This window comes from Ambystoma mexicanum, chromosome 7p, assembly GCF_040938575.1.
Source record: "Ambystoma mexicanum isolate Mex_15411 chromosome 7p, UKY_AmexF1_1, whole genome shotgun sequence".
NCBI classification, from domain to species: Eukaryota; Metazoa; Chordata; class Amphibia; order Caudata; family Ambystomatidae; genus Ambystoma; species Ambystoma mexicanum.
In genome coordinates, this window is record NC_090939.1 from 225,539,324 (window position 1) to 225,557,485 (window position 18,162).

General features: G+C 42.1%; 1 protein-coding gene across 14 annotated transcripts in view; it reads left to right on the forward strand.

Moving 5' to 3' along the window:
- The window catches only part of HLCS (holocarboxylase synthetase), a 1,696,783-nt gene extending 1,683,268 nt beyond the window's left edge, over nucleotides 1-13,515 (forward strand). For all 14 annotated transcript variants that reach the window (XM_069636100.1, XM_069636104.1, XM_069636108.1 and 11 more), the window contains 2 exons: nucleotides 7,379-7,592; nucleotides 13,023-13,515. In XM_069636100.1, the coding sequence (XP_069492201.1) occupies nucleotides 7,379-7,592; nucleotides 13,023-13,194 (386 nt within the window). In that variant the 3' untranslated portion in view covers nucleotides 13,195-13,515. The remainder of the gene's footprint in view (nucleotides 1-7,378; nucleotides 7,593-13,022) is intronic.
- Nucleotides 13,516-18,162: the final 4,647 nt, after the last annotated feature.

Consider the following 18,162-nt stretch of genomic DNA (forward strand, 5'->3'; position numbering starts at 1 on the left):
TAAATCATCTTTTTGCTGCCTGTGGTTACATCTGTTGTTGTTTTTCAGCTTACATGCTGGGCTGGGTATAACTTAGTATGCAAACAAATATTGATGGGGTGGACACTGCAATCAAATGACCTGACCAACTCAGAAACACAATAAACATTATATTTAGGGATTTTCTGCAATGCGGGCTAAAATAATGAAAGGGGCGAAATAATGTTAAACTTAAATGTCGTAAGTAGTCTATGGGTAAGTTCAAGAAGGTTTCCCTCCAGTGTTGGGCTGTACACGCAAGTTCCCCCGCTTTGGGAAAAGGTGTTCATTGTCTGCCTCACACTTTGTCTTTAGTGTTTCCTGCATCTTGGCTTCATTTCTGATGTTGGGATCTCCTCCAGACTAGGGCATTAGTGTCCCTGCACCCTCTTTCTTTCTCTTCTAGGCCCTATGTTTCCAATGCTTTCTGGACTCCTCTCTCGCCTACAAAGATTGATTCCCCCTCGTGGTATTCTGGCTACGCTTTCCTGTGGCACTCCGGTCTTACTCTGTTTTGATGCCAAGGGCTTACAATACCAGCCTCTTTACCCAGTGACCTTGCCTCCCTCTTACTCAGCTATACCTCTGTCAGCCACTCTAGTCTCCAGAGTCATTTCTCCCTTTATTCATCATCCACCTGGCTTCCACTATCATGATTGGGGTTACCCGTCGCCCCTCTAATTACTCAAGCTGTTCTAGCTCCCTCTCTGAAATGTCAGTTTCTCCAGATGTGATCTGTGTACCCATCAGCCGCCTCTCTTATCAAGTTCCTCAGCCATTCCTGGTATTTCCTCTAGCCTTTCTCGCTCCTCAATCACCAGTCATCAGTTACTATTGTGCTCCTTTGGTCTGGCCCTCCACCATCTTCCTCGTGTTCTTCACCTCTCACCAGCTCCTGATGTTCACTGTATTTGGCCATCTGTCTCCCCTCCTTGCCTTCAGCTTCAGCTCCTCCTTCCAACTCCTGGGCACCAGATTGAGCCTGTCTTTCCCTCTCTGCGACTCTTCATCCAGCCTAAGCTTCTCCTGCCTTCTTCGAACCAGCTCTTTCTCTAAAGTCCCAGACCGCATTTCTAGTAGCTGTCCCTTATATAGTCCAGGTAGTGAATGACTTCTCCACACCTGGGAGGGCTGTGTAAATCCGTTTCCCTGGAGGACGTTTTTAAATAGGTCAGCCACCATCTTGAAAGACCTTCTGTAATAGCGTCTATGCTGGCTGGGCAGCAACTGTTGCTCCCTTCCTCTCTCTGCTGCTGGCAGGCTCTCTACCACTACATTTATTTTGGCTCCCTCCTATCTTCAGCAGGTCAGGATGTTGGTAGTAAAGTCCTTTGGGCAGAGAGCAAGGCAGTGAATAGGTTTTCCCACTGTTAATGAGAAGGGGAGTGGTTGTGCGTCCTGCCATATTATTGGCCTGGGGTGCACGTTCTTCCAGGATATCCTCCTTGGTGTGGGAAAGGTACCTCGGTTCCCTCAATCTACCTGCCCTTGTCTCTTCATGTTTTTCCTTATGGAAACACTTGTGTATGAGCGTGATACAAATAAAAGATATAAAGGAGAGGGGTTATGGGAGAGGTAGTCCTGTTCCCTGTGCTTTTGTCAGTCTGGTTCGAATAACTTGGCTTGTGGACATGCCCTTCTGTATTGTGCCTCTCTCTCTTTAGGAGCCCAGACTGGATTTCTCTCCTGTCTTTTCCATCTTCAATCTGCGGTTGATTCTTCTGGGTCTGATGCCGGTTATCAATTTGGCTCAGTGGTGGATTCTGGGAGTCAAGGGTATTTGACTTTGAGGCTCATGGAAATCAATGCATCCTCTTACTTAGAATTTTCCAGCGGTTCCCTTTCCCCTCTGACTCTTCCTAAAAGAACAGTGACTTCTGGATTCCCATGTGTACCTACTAACCTTGGGGACAAAGTAAGGGGACAAGGGTATTTTCCCCAGACCACTCCCAGGCCCATCGTCTGCTAGCTTGGGCAAGAACGCAGCCCCCTTGGTCTTCAAACTAGAATTCCCTAGGCCCAGGAAAAGGACTTTGTCACAGGTCTTTTATTAGGTTCAGGTGGAGGCCAAAATCCCTGCCGTCTGTATATGTCTGCTCTCACTGTACCCATGAGTCTAAGGTGTAAAGGTATTAGGGATCACAGGCACTACTGATATTGATCTGTGCAGAAGAGCCTTTAGAAATGGCTGGTGCATTTGTTGGAGAAACTACATTTTCTGTGTCGGCCTCTGGCAGCCAATCAAGAGTATAGATGCCGGTCATGCATCAATAGATTCCTTGGGGTGTGCTAAAACGAAACTGAGTTTTGTCTTTCTTTGGTTATGGACGTGGTGCTATCTCTCAACAAATGAAGGCTTTAGCAAGTGTATTTGTATTTGTATTTTATTGAATTTATATAGCCCTTTACTACAAAGTGCTTTACATGAGAACAAGTAAACATACAGCAAGCATAAGATGACAATTGAACCACAACCTGATAACAGCATAAAGAACAACTTACAATATTACAGCGGAGAGGAGGGTGTAGGAGGGTGGAGGTGAACAAGGGAGTGGTAGGTGTAGGAGGAGTTAAGGACGGGGGAAAGAGCAGGAATGTGAGGGAAGAATGGCGGAGAAAGTGAGACACGAATCAAGCGGGGGAAGGGAAGAAGGATATAGGAGTGATGGAGAGGGTAAGGAAGAGGAGTATGAGGTAAGGGCAAAGGGGAATGGAGGAGGTAGAGAAGGTGGGGTGCTAGGGAGGAGAGTGGAAGAGGTAAGAATTTAGAGAGGAGCTAAAGGAAGGGTAGGAGGGAGAAGAGCGGATGTGAAGGGGGGGCGGTTCCAGTGGAAAGGAGTTGGAAGGAGCGGAAGCGGGAGGGGGCGCAGGGAGGAGAGAGTAGGAAAAGATTAGCAGAGCAGAGAGGACGAGAAGGGGTGTGAAAGGAAAGAAGGGAGGAGAGGTAAGGGGGGGCAAGATCATAGAGGGATTTCAAAACAAGACCGAGGAACTTGAGTTGGGAGTGGAAAGAGAGCCAACCTAGAGAGGTGGGGGAGGAGGAGATGGAGTCAAGAGGTGAGAGAAGGCATAGGGAGCGGATGGCAGAGTGGTAGATGGATTTAAGAGGGGTGAGATGGGAGTAGGGGAGTCCGAAGAGAAGGGAGGAACAGTAGAAGAGTCTGGAGAAGAGAAGGGAAGTAATTAAAAGTTTAGTGGCGGGAAAGGTAAGGAGGGGTCACATTTTACGAATGTTATAGAGGTGAAAGTGACAGGATTTAGCAGTGAGAGAAATGTGGTGAGATAGAGAGAGGTGAGGGTCAAGATGGAGACCAAGGTTGCGGGAGTGGGGAGAGAAGGAGAGCTGGGTGGGAGGAAAGAGAATGAAGGGGAGAGGGGAGGGGAGGGAGGAGGAACAGTGATAGCAGGGAAGAAAAGGAGTCCAGGATTTAATAGCAGAAAGGCAAGAAGAGAGTTTATCATGAATGTCAGGAGAGAAAGAGGAGAAGGAGCTAAGAATGAGGTGTAGAGTGAGAAAAGAAAAGGGCCAAGGACAGAACCTTGGGGAACTCTGTAGTTGAGAGGAAAAGAAGGGGAGGAGAAGCCACCCCAGGAGGCATAAAAGGTGCGGTTAGAAAGATAAGAGGAGAGCCAGTTGTCCTTCAAGCCAAATGATGAGAGGGAGGTGAGGAGATGAGGATGGTCAACAGTATCAAAAGCAACAGAAAGGTCAAGGAGAATAAGGATGGAGGAGTGCTTTGCGTAGTGTGCAGAGAGGAGAGAGTTGTGAACAGATGTGAGGGCTGTTTCATTGGAGTGCAGTGGGCGGAAGCCGGATTGGGTGGAGGGAAGGAGTGAGTGGTCGGAGATGAAGGAAGAGAGTTGAGAATAGACAATACGCTCAAGAAGTTTAGAAAGGAAGGGTAGTAGAGAGATGGGGCGATAGTTGGAGGCAAGGTTGGGGTTGGCAGAAGGTTTTTTGGGTTTTCATTATCCATTTCACATGCCTGTTTTGGTGGCTCTGGAGACCCTAAGCCTACCGAAATCCATGCATAGCTGGTGCCACTGCACTCAAGATACCTAGGATCACCGAAATCCATGCATAGCTGGTGCCACTGCACTCGAGATACCTAGGATCACCGAAATCCATACATAGCTGGTGCCACTGCACTCGAGATACCTAGGATCACTGATGCATAGCTGGTGTCACTGCACTCGAGATACCTAGGATCACTGAAATCCATGCATAGCTGGTGCCACTGCACTCGAGATACCTAGGATCACCGATATCCTTGCATAGCTGGTGCCACTGCACTCGAGATACTTAGGATCACCGAAATCCATGCATAGCTGGTGCCACTGCACTCGCGATACCTAGCATCACCGAAATCCATGCATAGCTGGGGTCACTGCACTTGAGATACCTAGGATCACCGAAATCCAAGCAGAACTGTGGTCACTACATTTCAGATACCTAGGATCACCAAAATCCATGCACCTAGGATCATAGTTAAATGGGTACTCGTTCATTCCTTACTGACAGTTTCTTCTTCACTCCCCACCCTGACTTCCCTTCCCTACCCCTCCTACCCTTGCCCCCCCTCCTTTCCCCCATCCTCTCTCCTTCCCCTCTGACCTTAAATTGGTAACAAATAATACTTAAGGGCAATGAGGACACCAGATCACTCCCACTTCCTTTCCCCCCCTCCCTCCCTCTCCCCCTTCCTCGAATCCTACATCGTATCTCCCTTCACCTACCACCTCCTCTACCCTCCCACCACCCTCCCCCCTTATAAATAGTTCTACTTATTGTTCTAATGACCTGTTCATGTTTGTAAATATGCTTCTCTCAATTTTGTACCTGTTGTTATATTGTAAAGCGCTTTGGCTTAAAGTGCTATATAAATTCAATAAACATAAACAATTTCCAATGAGAGGGAGGCTAGTGTGAACTTTCTTTTTTTGGGTAAATTCATCATAGAACTTAACTAATGTCATTTGTTGCTGGCATCCCTTGAACCCCAGCTCTAGCATACCCCTCAACTCACTTGCATTTGGCAGGTGTCACTCACCATGAACCTTCCCTCACCCATCCGCCACCTTTGAACTTTTTCCCGGGCGTGCAACACCATTGGGATAATTTGGCTTTAGCCCCCCGAGCCGAAATACTGTGCTGACTCCCATGTGTCCCTTGTGTGCCTTCCTGTGCCTCCCTTCAAGACAATTAAACAGTTGTAAAATGCAACGACTTTGTAAGTGGCCTAGTTTAAATACACCTTAGTGTAAGAAATGTGTGATTTTTTGACCACTTCTGCCCACGCTCAGCTCAAAGATATTGCATGACAGTGTGAATATATGACACGTCAAATGCCAAGTTGTATTATGCCGTCTATGGTCTTTTTGGTAATCAGGTCTTTCTTGAATGTTTTCATTTGTGAAAATAACAAATCACTTGCAATTGACTTTGATGCTATTGTAGTTCCAAAAGAAAACCGCAATTCGGTTTCTGATGAACAGACCATAGCTTTTTAATATTATGAGTTTTGATTGAATAAATATAGCCGTTCCGGCATAATACAACTTAGCATTTGAAGTGTCTTATATTCACACTATCATGCAATATCTTTGAGCTGAGCGTGGACAGGAGTGGTCAAAACATCACGCATTTCTTACACTAAGGTGGCCTAGGGAAGTCACCATATCCTCCTCTTTCCACAGCAACTGCAACATATTACGCTGCTTTCCTCTTTATAACTATCTTTTATGGATACTTAGATAAGTTTGCGCACTTCCCTAAAAGGTTCCCTATCTCAACTTTCACTAGTTTAAATGCACGCTATCTGCTAGTTTCACACAATAAAAGGATGTGTGAAAATGAGCATTTTATTAACATCATGCATAATAAAAGTTCCAAATCTGTGCCAAACAATTACTATAGGCAGGTGGCTTCCTCTCACAGTTTCTTTTGTTGGTGCCATTAAGATTTTTCAACCTTGTTTTATTTTTGCATTGTATTACTTGGAGGCATGTTTGTAGAAGTATTTATATATGGTTAGGTTGCTTTATGTGATTATTTCACTCTGCAGGTAATCTGCATAAAACTCTGTATTTGTGTAGCTCTACAAAACCAAAACGTAAAAAATATTTGTACCAACTACAGCCAGAAATGTATGTGGTCCAGCGTCTAAAGAGTAGAGCGAGTTCAAATACTGGCATTACCATTTAACCAAAGCATGTGATCCTGTACAAATCATTTAATCCCACCTTGCTTTACCTGCGAAAATTGGGGGACTGTAAAACTGTTTCAGTTCACACCTTGTATGCGGTATACAGTGTTTTATAACGAAAACAAAAAACAAATAGCTTTTTCAGTGAAAAATAACTAAGGAAATGTCGAATTTTTGGTAAAAGTACTTATGGGGTGGGGTAAGGGATTAAAAAGGGTGTGGGTTGGGTAGGGGATGATAAAGCTGGGGAAACAGGGTTTGGGGGGACCCCCCAAATTTAAAAAGAGAAAAGAAATCGACATGTTTTTGTTTCTTTTTTTTTTTAACTGAAAAAGTTTCCATTATTTATGTGTTTGTTATATAGCCCTGGAACGATTGTATGTTATTCGAAAAAAGTCCAACTCGTGGTTTACTAGCATATAGTGTTTCTTCTTTTATGATGATGCTAATCATTCATAAATTAAACATCAAAACGTTATTTGTCTCTTTGCTTGCTTACTGTAACACCACTTGAAAATGATGCCATCCTCCAACTAGCAGTAAAGTGAATGATATATCCAAAGGATTAGTGGCGCCTCTGTTTTAAATGCATGTATACTTCCAAGTAAAAACAGAGCTGGCGCTCTTAATCCTTCCACCCTTAATTGTTAGTGGCTCCCAGTGTTTTTGCCCCTCGCCCGGGCCTCCTGTGAAAGATTATTGATGGATGGGCATCAGGGAGTTGCTGTCTACTTATGCGTGCAGACCAGGGTAACATTTTTGGATGACAGCCTTAGAGCTTCTGTCAATGAACGGTGTATGGGGCGTCAGTCGGGGTACCTAGGAAGGTCACCTGGCTCTCAATGTCTATGAACAGGTGTATCAGGGGACTGTCGTTGGGGGCCCATTTGAAGGGCCCTCTGCAAACTCTTCAAGTGATGTTATGGATGGTCGACAGGGGTGAAAGGTTGCGTGATGTCAATGCCGCTATTCAGGTGAGGCTCTCACCTTCCAGTCGGGTGAGAGTTAAGTCTCTAACAGTTCATGTGGAATAAACTCTTTAATGTGCGGTTGGAGGGAATGAAAAGAAGTACAGATCATTCCCTATATTACAAATGATTGGCAGGGTCGTTCCCTAGCCCCGCACTCATTTCTATTTTCGTTCATATCTGCAGGCTGTGGCTTCAATGTCGCTAATAGAAACCCAACCATTTGCATCAATGACCTCATTGATGAGCACAACAAGAAAGCAGACGATAAGTTAAAACTCCTGAACACCGACTACCTGATTGCCAGGACCGTAACCAAACTGGAGGGTTTGATTGACATATTTCAGGACAAAGGACCCAATGGCGTTCTTCCTCTTTATTACCAACACTGGATCCACAGGTAAGTGGTGCTCTCTTCCCGCAGGTGTCTGGTGCAGGGCTTTTTAGTATCTGGTGTTTGGTCCAAGCGGTGTGTTCCCGCTGTGATGGAGTTACGAGGATGTTGTTGACACTTTTACACTATGTGTACATTTTATTCTGGGGACTCAGTAGGAGGAGAACATTAAAAGTGCTTGGAATCTCTAGGTCCAAGGATTCTTCCTTGCTCCTGCAGTCTGATTACATATTCTTTATGCTGCATCAATGTGCCATGGGCAGGAGAAATTATGTAGGTCCCACCCCAGATTAGTGTGTCCCCCATTATAATGTTAAACAACATTTCCGAATTGCTGCACATCACCGCACATCCATAGTGTGTTTCTGCACAGGGGAGTAGCTACTTGAACCTCAGCTCCTGCTATGTGTCTCCCCTTTCCCTGTTCTTTCAAAATGGTGTGACATGGAAGCATGAGCTTCTCCACCAGAATGGGTGCTGGGTGTTGTACGGAACTCATGGCGTCAACAGTAAAGACAGACACAAGTGATCACAGTACAAGTGTGTTTATTAGACTATTATATGCAGGTTGGAAAAACACCTAATCTAAACCTAAATCTAACATGGGAGCAAGCGTTGACCATCAAATGAAAATACGGTAGTCCTAGTGGCGTTGTGTCAAATTAAAAGGGCCTATAATAAGAAACCTATTGCTGAACCATACAACTAATACAAAAAGGGGTGTGGGATGGTTTTCAAGAAAATAATTCTTCGAAAGTATCAGGATGCAGTAGCTTGTGTCTCCCTTCCCCACGTTTTGAGCATGGGGTAAAGCAGGATCTTGGAGCACAGCACACTCTCAAGCTTCCCCAACACAAGACGACAGTTCCACTTGCAGCTATCTGGGCCGCTGATGACCAAGTCTCGTTTCTCTTGAAAGTCTCTTTCCTTTGAGGGCCTGACATATTCAAATAACAAAAACAAAAGTTCCTTCAACAAAATGAGTTTGTTTCCTGGTTTCACTTAGGGTGAGTATTCTTCACCCCGGGGTCCCCCTCTTCCAATCGTTGACCCCTGTTTACTTTTAGCCTCCCTCCACCAGCCTTGCAATGGCTTTTCCTTCATTCACAAATCTTAATGTCCTTTTAAACAGTTCCAGTGGATATCCCTCGGCCGGGTTCACCCTTGTCAACACACTGTTTCTTGGGACTTTAGACTTTACCCCCTTCTCGTCAGCATCCCTCTTCCGGGTTCACTCTTGCCAACGTTGCGCTCACATTTACTTTCCATGTTTACGGGATTCACTTCCCTTGATTTCTTTATAGTTGTTAGGTCAAAGGCTTTCGACTGTACAGGGATTTTGCTTAACCTCCTGTATGAACACTTTGACCTATCTTGGCGGCTCTCCTACAGCCTTCTGGTATCTGTAGTTTCACTCAGATGGGGATCGACCAGAGTTTCTTGGAGCAGCATCCATGTGGTGCCGGTACCCTTCAGCAGCTGGTCTCCCCTTTACAATTGTACAGTTCTTTGAACTTCTCTTACTTTGCCACTTTGCAACTGTCATTCACCACAGCCCGGGTTCTTATCGGTTCTCCCTTCAACTCACCAGCTGCGATGAACCGCTTGGCTTTCCTCGTATCTTGAGTCAAGCCCGGTACCACAGTAGCGGGAGCCTCCCTCACTCCTGCCTATTGGCATAGACATGCTCTGTGTACCGCCAGCATCTGTTGCAGCACACTTGGGCTATTGTACTCGGTTTTACGATACCATCTGCAGGGGTTTCGCTGGGTTTTATCAAAAAAGGCAAGGTCGTATCTCTCCTCATCAGCCTCTCGATGTTTTCCGCCTTTCTCCTCCTCTTGAACTGCCAGGCCTGGATAGCTGTCTCATCGTACTGAGCTTTCTTGCTCCACCTTTTATTCCTGTGGGGAACGGAAAGGGCTATCAGGTGTGTGTGATTCTCGTCAACTGCCTGACTTTGCCTGACCCTTGTATTGAGACATGTCAGAAAACGGCTCTGGTGTTAGTCCGTTGTCTTTCGTGTTGTGCGAAAGTGCTCGTGTTGCAAAGGGGATGGGCTGTGTTTTCAAATGTCCTATGTAGTAGGAGAATGAATGAATGAATGAATGAATGAATGAATGAATGAATGAAGGGAGATACCGCGGCTCACCCATCGGTGTTCCACTCCCTGAGGACCCCCATACAGGTGATCCTCAATCACTGGTCCAACCCCAGGAACTGGATCCAATAGCAATGGCCTTGTCCTGGGCACCTGGATGACAGAGCTCAGGGATTCGCTAGGGAGACACCTTCGGGTTTCTCACAGTATGCACATATTCTGTAATGGAACATGGGTTGGGGCAACAGACCATGCACATTTCTGGTTTCTGTTATTCTTGTTATCAATGAGTATTACTGTTATTAGTTTTAGTTGTAAAATAGGGTATAAAGTACCCCCTACTGTAGGATATAAGGGTATTGCAAGACGCTGTGGAGTGTCTTGACTAAATAGGGCCGAGTTCACTTCTGTGACAAATCTAGCAAGGTCGTCACTACTTCTCTGGGAGAATCAGTCCCTCATGTGGCCAGAAAAAGGCAGAAGCTACCTAACTCTGACCCTGGGGGTGGCACCGGGGAGCTTCCAAGGCAGATGCTGCATACCATTAGCCGAATGAGTGAACCCAAACAAGTGAGCTGGGACATTGAGTACTGTTCAACAGGGGTCAGTGGGCCGTTGTATGAAGACTATAATTAACTGGATGCAAGAGAGAGTGACTAACGAAAAACGCCCTGGATGAAGAGTAAACCTGGCACAAAACGAGTATAGAACATGCACCCAAATAGCGAGAAAACAAAAACCCTCTCAGGAGAGTAAACCAGGGAGTGGAGGAAAGGGGGAACAGTTCCCCATGTGTTAATTGTGGAATTTAATGTAAAACTGAAAAATGCTGATTAGGCTCAGGGCAGAGCCCCCCCCCCCCTCCTTCAATTGTGGAATTGTGAAAGCAAGAAAATCAGGAGAGTAAACCAGGGATTGTAAATAAGTCTGGAAGGGAAGAACCGTTCCCATTTTGAAAACTCTATATCTGAAAGTAATGGAGGAAACTCGGGGGTAGAACCGCTGCCCTTAACCCCCTGGGAATTGTGGAAAGTGTTAAAAGGACATTGAAATACCAGAAGTACTCTAGGGCAAGGGAATACCCCTTTTTCTGGTGTGTTTTCTTTTCTGCATTTTAGAACTTTGTTTGGAACTTTGAAAGGAAGCTGCCGGTGTTGAGCTCAACGATAGCCCATTTCACGTCATATTGAGTTTAGTGTGTGAGGGTCAGTTTAGGATTTTGGACACAAGACAGGAAACACGTTTTTATTTAGACCTCTTGACATAGACGTTCTTTAGTTTTGATGAGGCAGGGGAATCCCCTCCTAGCGTTAGGGATGTATAGGATTTCCCCAATCCCTCTTTTCTTTCCTTAATAAAAGTTTTTAACCAACTCCAAAAATGCCACAGTGTCTGAGTCTTACTCTTGATCCCTTACAGTTCATGGAACTCCAAGGTCACTTTCAATATCCTTGTTATGTACAGTAGTGGGTATGTTATTCCTTACAGTACACAGCTGCACTTTCACTCCCTTTAATACTTGGTCCATTACTTACTCTAACCCAAGTGATATTCCATTTGTTGATACATAAAACCTATGTACAATCTGTATAGATGGAAATAAAACACTAATATGGAGCTTGTAATGTGTTGAAACAAATATCTTAGGCAGTTTAATACAATGTATTTTGCTTTTGAAAGCTAGTGGTTTACAGTTTAAGATAAGTGGTAACATGCAGATAAATTCTTGCTCTCCGGTATCAAAGGACAGGCAGTGGCAAAAAAAGAAAAACTACCATAATCAGTTCCTTATAAATGATTGTCTGTAAATGATAATAGAAACCGATTTTAGAAGAAAGGAATTTAGAAAGCTAGACACGGCTTTAATTAACGGCTGTTAACGATGGTTGCATTATAAGTTGTTACAGTAGTGATGACATTTTCTTATTAAATGTGATTAGTGATGTCACTACTAAACTGTTATTTTTATTTACAGGCTTTAATTCGGATATTGCAAGCTGCCATGTATTACGTATAAACTCTTAATATTGCATAATCGGTGCTCACTGTCACATACCTTCATCTTTAAAGCGATGCAAATAACAGGTGTTTTTAATAGATCACCTCATTGCAATGACAAATAGTTTAATAATAATAGCATTATATCTTAGCAAGTCTGAAGTTTCATAACTTGCATCTTCTATTTACAATTGAGTATGTAAATCTAATCGTAATTACAGATTCTCCTGAGTTAGGTGTGGAAAAACAAACCATGGTTTTGTTGAAAACAGAGGCTGGATGACTGATTTAAACAGCTTTCTTCTCTGTCAAAACTATGCAATCTTGATGAATAATGTATTTGTTCATTGTTTATTGCTTCTTCTGCCTGCGGCTCCTCCCTGTTTTATCTCATTCTCACTGTGGTTGGGCATGTATTCACGAAGAGCCTGCAGGTCGGCTTCAGTTTGATGATGGCTTTTGTTGTAGTTTCTGGAATAGGTTGTGTATGAATTTCCTTTATTTGCAGGACAGTCTGTGGCTTTGCGTGGCGCCAGTGTGTCGCAGGCCAGTTTTCGATAACACTGTCAAGAGCTTAACATTACTCCATTATGGTGACCCCTCTAATGCATGGAGCCACACTTTGTGTATTCTTTTTTAGAAACCATGCCTGTAAAGACTTTTTTTTGTATCTCATCACTCAACATGCGAAATAGCGTTTACTAATATATCCCCACTCCCTGATTCTCTTCAGATTTTGTGAATTCCTTTAGGACTCTTTGAAAACTGCCAGATAAAATTAATATGGTGTGGTGGGCTCACTGTCACGTTCCGCGAGGACGTCGGAGACTTTCATCATAGCCAACACTTAGTAACATTTATTTGTGTGCATAGAGAAAGGTTGATGGGACCATAAGCTGGAATCTTTGTTCATATGAATTCCTTTCAAGAGAGTTTTGGAACCCAGAGAAAAGTACATCAGGACATTTTAAGTAAGACAGAAGGATTGATTAAAATGGTTCAAGCATTGGTAGCCGTGTTTGGTAGGAAAGAGTAATGCAGAACTTCGGTATATTAAATTACCTCACTAGCATTTCAGGATACGTGCTCTATTAGCCTTTGATAAAGGTATTTCTATTTCTGTTGTGGGAAATGACTTAACTTTTGCAGTAATTTTGTAGCGATTATTTGTCAGGTGGTTCCAAGTCCACAAAGCACCAATCCCAGACTCGCCCACTAATTTAGTTTTGATTAATGCTTGTAACCACATCCATGGAACACAATGGCTTGTACTGGTCTTGCCAATTGCTTATTATCGCTCTTGTCTAACGCTGTATGTTCTTCCATTTCATTTGCAGTGGAAAGCAAGTCCGTCTTGGCCACGAATCAGGCCCGTTAGCGTGGATAGTTGGCGTTGATGATTCAGGATTCCTTCAAGTCTTACCGGAAGGCCAAGACGTTGTCACTGTGCACCCAGATGGCAACTCCTTCGACATGATGAAAAATCTTATCATCCCAAAGCACCAATAGCCCACAAATCATAGTTTTCAAGAATGCAGGGCGGCGAAGACATGGTCCAGAATCCATGTGCGACTTTATAGGAAACAGACGAACCGCACTTTGCAATTGATCAAATTTAAAAACATCAAGTATTTTTCAGCACCTCTTCCTTAAGTCTATGCATGAGTAAAAATATATTTTGTAAAGTAGATCAATATTTCCAACATGCTATGGAGAAGCAATAACATCATTGACGTTTTGATTGCATTCCTGTTTTCTGATAGAACCTTAAGAGATATTTTATTCTGTATTCTGATAAGCACTGAATAAACACCCCGGCTATGAGTCTTCCATTTGCCTATTGACTGCTTTATTTCATATTTACTCGGTCTCCTGAAATGCAGATTGAAAGGGGCTGATCGCTTTTGTTCAACTTTTTGTATTAAATGTGTCGAGATGCATTATCCAATTATTCTTTTTTGTGCTTCAATAGTCATGTGTTTGCTCTGTCAACAGTGGAAGAACACTGTTTTACATGCAGTTCCAATTTCTCATTTGGCATGAGAAGAGTAGGAGAAAATGTTTGATTTCCTCTGTTAGCCAAAGAATCTTTTCAGGCTTTCAGAGTACCCTTTCTTGTGTCTCAGGGAATGGAGGAAAACTAGCCAGTAGTGTTAGGTCATCACTGGGGAAACCACTTAGATGACCCGGCTCCAAATGGTGGCCCAGCTTCCACTTGTTAATAACATGTCAACGTATCTGGTTTCCAAATCCTGGAAACAGGGCATTGTCTTTAATCTCCTACATGCACTGCACTTTCTGCAGAGAGTAGAATTTCGGATTCTACCTCTGCCATATATGATCACTAACATAAATACATAAAATTAGACACAAAAACCAAAGTAAAATGCTTATATAAGACAAAAAAGATCCTTTGAGCTTTACAGTATTTTCAATCACAGCAATATTATTATACATAAAACCTATGTACAATCTGTATGGATGGAAGTAAAACACTAATATGGAGCTTGTAATGTGTTGAAAAAAATATCTTAGGCAGTTTAATACAATGTATTTTGCTTTTGAAACCTGGTGGTTTACAGTTTAAAATTCGTGGTAACATGCAGATAAGTTCTTGCTCTCCAGTATCAAAGGACAGGCAGTGGCAAAAAAAGAAAAACTACCATAAACAGTTCCTTATAAATGATTGTCTGTAAATGATAATAGAAACCGATTTTAGAAGAAAGGAATTTGGAAAGTTAGCCACGGCTTTAACAGCTCTAACGATGGTTGCATTATAATAAGTTGTTACAGTTACAGTATTGATGACATTTTCTTATTAAAGGTGAGTAGTGATGTCACTGCTAAACTGTTATTTTTATTTACAGGCTTTAATTCGGATATATAAAGCTGCCATGCATTATGTATAAACTCTTAAAATTGCATAATCAGTGCCCACTGTCACATGCCTTCATCTTTAAAGCGATGCAAATAACAGGTGTTTTTAATAGATCACCTCATTGCAATGACATTTTAATAATAATAACATTATATCTTAGCAAGTCTGAAGTTTCATAACTTGCATCTTCTATTTACAATTGAATATGTAAATCTAAAAGTAATTACAGATTTTCCCGAGTTAGGTGTGGAAAAACAAATCATGGTTTTGTTGAAAACAGAGGCTGGATGACTGATTTCAACAGCTTTCTTCTCAGTCAAAACTGTGCAATCTTGATGAATAATGTATTTGTTCATTGTTTATTGCTTCTTCTGCCTGTGGCTCCTCCCTGTTGTATCTCATTCTCATTGCGATTAGGTATTTATTCACAGAGCCTGTAGGTAGGCTTCAGTTTGATGATGGCTTTTGTTTTTGTTATTTATGAGCAGCTCACACTTCTCCCCACCCCCTTTTTGTTGTCCCCTGAAAATCAACTTTGGTAACTCCAAATTAACCGCTTTCCTCCCTACTGAGTCCAGGTTTAGAAGTCACTGGTCACGGGGACACTCCTTGTCTATATTGTACATTATGTCTGAGGAGCACCTTTCCATCTTTTCTCCGCAATACTATACTTCCAAACCCAGACTGGGTCTAATACAACTTAAAATATGTCCCTTCCTATTTTTAATATTATATTTCCTCTGAGCATTCAAACACTGGTGGGTTTAAGTGTGCTCACAAAAATGTTAACATACTGCAGTATAATACAACATAAATCGGCAAGTTGCAACATAGTTAAACCAAACAGTTCCTTGCAAAACAGACGAGAAAAAACAAAGTATGCTGTCAGAACGGTGAGAGACAGAATGTCACTCTGGGATCTGTACACAAGTGGCTTCCTCCTGAAAGCCCTTTGCTGCCTCTACCTGGGTGATTGTGGACTTCACTTTTTGGCTTGATTGCTGCAGAGCTGAGACCTAGGTTTCAGTCTCAAGAACAGTTTTCCTCATATTCTTGATTATTTCCTACAAAGTCTCTGGACACTTGTAAGAGAAGAGGAACACCCCTGTCCTCAGTTCCAGTCAGCAATAATTACATATCGTGTGACTTGAGAACAGCCACCTGGTCAATGCTTAGTTGGTTTGTGTTATGCTAGAGACAAGAGTTCTCCTGGAGAGTTCATCGTTCATGCAAACCAACGGTGGCCCCCTACCATAACTGATGCTGGAATTCCTATTGAATGGAAGAAGCCAAAATGTAAGTAATAGGCCTTGGAAAACAGGCGTGGAAGAGAGTGCTCCTTAAATAATAAGGCATTGTGACAAAATGCCTGTCATGACCATGTCATGAAAGACAAGGTCCTTGAGACGTACTCAAGATTGGGCTGCAGGCACACACACACACATATATATATATATATATATATATATATATATATATATATATATATATATATATATATATATATATATATATATTTGTGCATTTAGTTACAAAAAAGGACTTTTTACACATTTTACATAGTATACGTAATTCACATGTGATTAACATTAAAAACAAAATACATGTCTTTAAAAGAAAGGAAAGGAAAAAGAAAAAAACAGCATCAACAAGGAAATCATCAAATTCAAAAGAAACACAAAACTAAAACTTACAACAAGAGATTCCCTAATTACATTTTACCATTGAATTTAACTTCAAATCATGAAAATAGAACATATATGATTACTAACATAAATATATCAAATTAGACACAAAAACCAAAATAAAATGCCTATATAAGATGAAAATTTCCTTTAACCTTTACAATATTTTCAATCACAGCGAGTTTTTATAAAAATTAGATTCATTTAAGAATTTTAACAATACAATGGATAACGGAATCACCCTTCCAGCAGAAACCCTATTCCAAAAGTCCTGAGTGGAGAGCCATGCTGGATCATGAACAAATTGTGCAAAATATTTTTCTCTGAGAGGGTAGGTGGATCTACATGATATCAACAGATGCCTAGAATCCTGTATGAGTCGTTTACAGCAGAGGGTACATTCACCAGCAGAAGGGTCTAATTGTTGCCATATGTATTGCATTTCATTGGTCTTAAATTAAGACGAAATCGCATAAGTTCTGCCCGCCATGCTGGATTTGGAAATCGTATTATGTACGAGAGAACATATTTACTGGGTTTTTCGCAAAGTGTACAACTTTTAGTAAGCTTCAGGCTGCGATCAAAGCTCTGGTTCGTATCCAGTCAGCACACATTAAAGCGTGCTTCACCTTGACAGGGTTATCTATTAAAGTGTTATTGGTGCACTCGCAGTTTTCCAAGAATCGTTTCGACTTCACAATGTAAATTTGTCTAATAGAGATTCTTCTGCCTAATAAAATATTCATGAATGCCCTTATATAAAGAACATCCTTGAGGGATTAAGATGAGTCTGTACAGGGCGAGAACCTTCAATGATAATGGGACTGCAACGAGTGCAAACCCAACTCATACCTCAACTTTGAAATAGGCAAAGAAAGTGGCAGAGATAATGAGTTCTTACATATACAGCCCTCGAGGCGATCCCAATTGATTTCACTAGCACAAGGATTGCACTCCATGCCATATAGAATTGAAGGAAGGATTTTGACTTTATAGACTGTGATAAGAGGAATGCGTGAGAATCTGCAAAATGCGTGAAACTGTTTTTTCATTTGACACATAAATTGCAGGACTTTAATCTCAAGTTCCATTGTTAGGTCCAGCACAGAATGGTTAGATCTAATATTAAATCCCAAATATTTTAATTTTTTTTCTATTGAGATTGCCTGGTGATCAAGTGTCCAATGTAATTTGGGTGTCTTTGTGAGTGCTTTACCGAACACGATTACATTTGATTTGTTTGGGTTGACAACTAGATCATTCTTAGTTGCATACACCTCAAGAGCATTGAGAAGATGTTGTAGTCCTACCAGAGTGTTATCAATTGGGGCTATATCATCGGCATATGCCAAAAGGTGGAGTTATAACTGGAGAGACAAAGGGGAAATTTTGCAGAAATTGAGCTAGATCAGAAAGATATAGATTAAAAGGAAGAGCAGCCAAAAGACAACCTTGCTTTACACCCTTTAGAGTGGGAATTGGAGAAGATAAATCACCTATTTAATTTAATCTGATCTTAATTGATGTGTTCTCATGAAGGGCAATAATAATTTACAAGAGGCCCTCAGGAATATTTCATGACCTTAATTTTTGCCAATGTTTTGACTTATTAACTAGGTCAAAAGCTTTAGATAGATTAAGGCAATATAGGTTGGTCGCGATTTTTTTTTATTTGAGACTGAGCTTTTAAGATGTTAAGCGTTACTCCATGAAGAAGTGTGGAGAGCCCTTTGTGAAAGCCCACTTGATATTTAAACAATATGCATTGGCTAGAAGCCCATTCTTCTAGATCTTGTAAGACCAGCTTGGCAAAGATTTACTCTCACCGTCCATTAAGGCATTTGGGTGATAATTTGCAGGGTCGGATCTTACTCCCTTCTTGTAGATTGGAATTCTGATTGCCTGCTTCCATGA